Source organism: Nicotiana attenuata, unplaced genomic scaffold, assembly GCF_001879085.1.
Source record: "Nicotiana attenuata strain UT unplaced genomic scaffold, NIATTr2, whole genome shotgun sequence".
NCBI lineage: Eukaryota > Viridiplantae > Streptophyta > Magnoliopsida > Solanales > Solanaceae > Nicotiana > Nicotiana attenuata.
The window spans coordinates 343,503-348,024 of NW_017670760.1; the positions used below are offsets into that span (position 1 = coordinate 343,503).

The following is a 4,522-nucleotide window of genomic DNA, read 5'->3' on the forward strand; positions in this document are numbered from 1 at the left end:
TATTTTCATGCATTAGAATTGATTCATTTAGCATTTGTTGATACCGTTAAGTAAATTGTGGCTTGATACAAGCAAATTTGTGGTGGAAACAAGAGGTAAAGCGGTAGTTAAGGCTTGAATTGGATTCGTGGCATCGAGGTAAGTGTTTGGTCTAACCTTAGCTTGAGGGTTCAGGAGTTGTGTCTTACTTGCTATGTGTTAATTGTGGAGTACGGCGTATAGGCATGGTGACGAGTATCTATACGTCAGTGTCAAGCATGCCCGTGAGTCTCGTATTGGAATTGTTGTAACTCCGTTGTGATTTATTCATGCCTAATATGATGATTATCATTGTTGATTTCCCTTGCCGGGATGTTATTATTTATGATATTGTCTCCCTTGCCGGGATGTTATTATTTATGATATTGTCTCCCTTGTCGGGATGTTTTTGTTATGCTCTTGTTCCATTGTTGGGATTCTTTTATGATTGATGTTGAATTGAAATGAGACCGGGTCGCACGCCGTAACGGTATTATATGAAATGGGATCGGGTTGCACGCTGCAACGGTATTATATGAAATGGGATCGGGTTGCACGCCGTAATAGTATTATGTGAAATAGGATTGGGTTGAACGCCGCAACGGTATTATGTGAAACGGGATCGGGTTGCACGCCGCAACGGTATTATGTGAAATGGGATCGGGTTGCACACCACAATGGTATTATGTGAAATGGGATCGGGTTGCACGCCGCAACAGTATTATGTGAAATGGGATCGGGTTGCATGCCGCAACGATTTGATATGAAATAGGATCGGGTTGCACGCCGCAACGGTTTTTCGGATTTTCCTTATTCTTGTTTGCAATTGAATTGTGGTTTCCTTACATTTCTCTATTGGTATTCTGTTGTTATCTGATATTCCCGGCAGCATGCTTTCCCCCTCCCATCCTTAACTGTAAATATCTGCCTTTATTTTTCTGCTGTATATGATTTAACTGCACAGGTGTATTTGGTAGCCTGGTCCTTGCCTCGTCACTACTTCGCCGAGGTTAGGCTAGGCACTTACCAACACATGGGGTCGGTTGTGCTGATACTACACTTTGCACTGTGTGCAGATCCCGGTGCTGCAGCTTTCGGACCGCAGTGAGGTTGCTGCCTTTAGTCCATTAGCGACTCGAGGTAGTCCTTCAGGCATCCGCAGGCCTTGGCGTCTCCTTCTACCTTTTCATTCTGTTTCTTTTATGTATTTCAGAGACAACGTTGTATATATCTTTCAGACCTCTGTTTGTAGTATTCGTAGATAGTCCGTGACTTTGTGACACCAGATTCTGGGTAGAGTTGTATTTCGGATTCATGTATCAATGTTTGGTTAAACTATTAAGTTTTTGTCTTCCACATTTCTGGTTATTTTAATATTTCCGATGTTTGATTACCTATTATATTGAACTATTAAAAAGGATAGGTAAAAAGGGAAATGAATCCACAATACTCGGCTTGACTAGCATTCACCAGTAGGCGCCATCATGACTCCCGGGGGTGGAAAATCCGGATTGTGACAGTAACTATGAAAAGGGAGAAAACAACAATTAGTAATCATTGTTAGGATGAACTATATTTTTTTGTGTTGTAACTATTGAGTAACTCTCTTAACTCTCTGCACCTTAAACTTGAATCTTGGATGATGTGGATTTTGGGTATGTTTTAATATGATGAATATTTTGCTTATCTAATTCTCTACTATAATTTATGTTAATTATTACGATGGGTGCTTGATAATATATTATGATGGATTTTGTGCAGTAGGAAGGATAAAGGATCTAAATGTGGAATTGAAAGTTAAAATTAAAAATATTACAATTATAGCAGTATAAAATGGCTATAATTTGAAAAAGACCGCAATTACGGTGGTTACAAACCGCCACAATAAGCAAAGTAAACAGTCGTACTTAAATATGCATATTGCGGCGCTTTTATCTGCATATTGCGGCAGTTAGATGAAAACTGCCATATTACACCTTTTGGCGGAAGCGATTATGGCGGGTATGTGGGCCCCATTCATGACAATTACGGCGGTTCATAACCGCCGCTATAAGCACATCTGACTGCCGCAGTTACCCCAGTTTTTTTTAGTGAATAAGAGTAGGTTACATGTTTGACCATACCAATCCAAGTGGTATATCAATCTTGTGATTGTTTATCCCTTAAAATGGATAACAATTAAATTTGTACGTGATTTAAAGAATATTTGGTTTAATTTAACACAAATGATCAAGAAACAGTAAATAGTTGAATTGAAATGAGATAAAACGAACAAACCAAAGTGACGTAGTAATTAAGCCTTGTATTTATCTTAAATGCCAACGGTTGGTATCGATTGAGCCCTCGAGACAGAACTCAACAACAACAACAAACCCAGTAGTTTCCCATAAGTGGGGTTTGGGGAGGGTAATATGTCGTAGCCTTACCCCTACCTGTGGAAGGGCAGAGAGGCTGTTTCCGAGACCCTCGGCTAGAGAACGATTGAAAAAGAAAAGGTAATTGCAACAAGTAGGAATAATAGCAAGGTAAAATAAGATTGAATCCAAGAATGCAGTCAAACTCTAGGTAGTAATAGCCATCTATGGATAAAAGATATCATACTAACACTAATGCTAGTGAATTAAGTAATACAAAGAGAAACGCTTGTCTATCTACGAACCTTCTACCCTAATCTTTGACCTCCACACCCTCTTGTCTAGGGCCATGTCCTCAGCCAGCTCCAGCTGAGCCATGTCCCGTCTAATTACCTCTCCCCAAGACTTCTTAAGTCTACCTCTACCCCTCCTGCTACCCATCGAAGCTAACCGCTCGCACCTTCTAACTAGGGCTTCTATACTTCTCCTCTTAACATGCCCGAACCATCTCAACCTCGCCTCCCGAATCTTATCATCCACTAGGGCAACTCCCAACTTTTCCCGAATAACTTCATTCCTAATCTTATCCAACCGGGTATGCCCATACATCCACCTCAACATCCTCATCTCAGCTGTTTTTAGCTTATGGGTATGAGAGTTCTTGACCGGCCAAAACTCTGCTCCATTCAACATAGTCGGTCTAACTACAACCTTATAGAACTTACCTTTAAGTCTCAGCGGCACATTCTTATCACACAAGACACTGGAAGCGAGCCTCCACTGATACGATGCGTGACATCTTCATCAATCTCCCCGTCAACTTGTATTATAGATCCAAGATACTTGAAACTACCTCTCTTGAGGATGACTCTTGCGTATCAAGCATCACCTCCACATATATCCTTTTCCTGGGTAGGGTTGCTGAACTTGCACTCCATGTATTCTGTCTTAGTCCTGCTCAACTTGAAACCCTTAGACTCTAGGGTCTGCCTTCAAACCTCCAGCCTCTCGTTAACACCACCCCGCGTCTTGTCAATTAAAATTATGTCATCAGCAAATAACATACACCATGGCACCTCACCTTGAATGTGTCTCATCAATGCGTCCATCGCCAAGGAAAATAGGAATGGACTAAGAGTTGATCCCTGGTGCAACCCCATCATAACCAGAAAGTGTTTTGAGTCTCCTCCCGCTGCCCTAACCCGAGTCTTAGCTTCATCATACATGTCATTAATCACCCTAATGTATGCTACTGGGACCCCTTAAGCCTCCAAGCATCGCCAGAGCACTTTTCTTGGGACTTTGTCATATGATTTCTCTACATCAATGAACACCATGTGCAAGTCCTTCTTCATCACCCTATACCGCTCCACCAATCTCCTCACAATGTGAATGGCTTCCATAGTCGAACTCCCCTGCATGAAATCGAACTATTTCTCAGAAATGGACTGGTCCTCACCCTCACTTCAACCACCCTCTCCCAATCTTTCATAGTATGGCTTAGAATCTTAATCCCCTTATAATTATTGCAATTTTGGATATCGCCCTTGTTTTTATACAGAGAAATCATTGTACTCCACCTCCATTCATCTGGCATCTTCTTCATCCTAAAAATGACGTTGAATAGCCTGGTGAACCACTCCAAACCTTCCCTACCCGCATTCTTCCAAAATTCCACAAGTATTTGATCTGGCCCAGTAGCTCTGGCCCCTGTGCATCTTACGCATATCCCCCTCGACCTCCTCTACTCTTATGCGCCTACAATACCCAAAATCTTGGCACATCTCGGAGTGCTCCAAGTCGCCCAGCACAAGGTCCCTATCACCCTCTACGTTCAGGAGTTTTTGGAAATATGTCCTGCCATCTTCGTCTAATCTGAGCCTCTTTCATCCGAGCCTCGAGACAGAACTCGGATCCGAATAAACGAGTGAACAACTACAGAGCACTTAAAACTATTGTTGAGAGCCAAAGTAAATTTTATTGCCTTGTTATGCATGAAAAATAGTCCACAAAAAATGAAGGGGTCCTCCTCTCTATATAGTAAAGGAGATTTAACCCTAGTACAAGTCTAAATAAGGTTAAAAAAATCCTTCCTTCTCTCCCACGAAAATAAGATCCGCGGCAAATATCGAATGTGATCCACGCAGCAA

General features: G+C 41.7%; 1 protein-coding gene across 1 annotated transcript; it reads right to left on the bottom strand.

Annotated features, from left to right (window-relative positions):
* Positions 1-1,887: 1,887 nt before the first annotated feature.
* On the bottom strand, positions 1,888-3,065 carry LOC109243073. Its single transcript, XM_019409967.1, has 3 exons — positions 2,766-3,065; positions 1,995-2,081; positions 1,888-1,953 (listed from the first exon to the last, which is right to left on the bottom strand). The coding sequence occupies exons 1-3, from the start codon at positions 3,063-3,065 to the stop codon at positions 1,888-1,890; spliced, it is 453 nt and encodes a 150-aa protein (XP_019265512.1).
* Between the last annotated feature and the right edge of the window lie 1,457 nt (positions 3,066-4,522).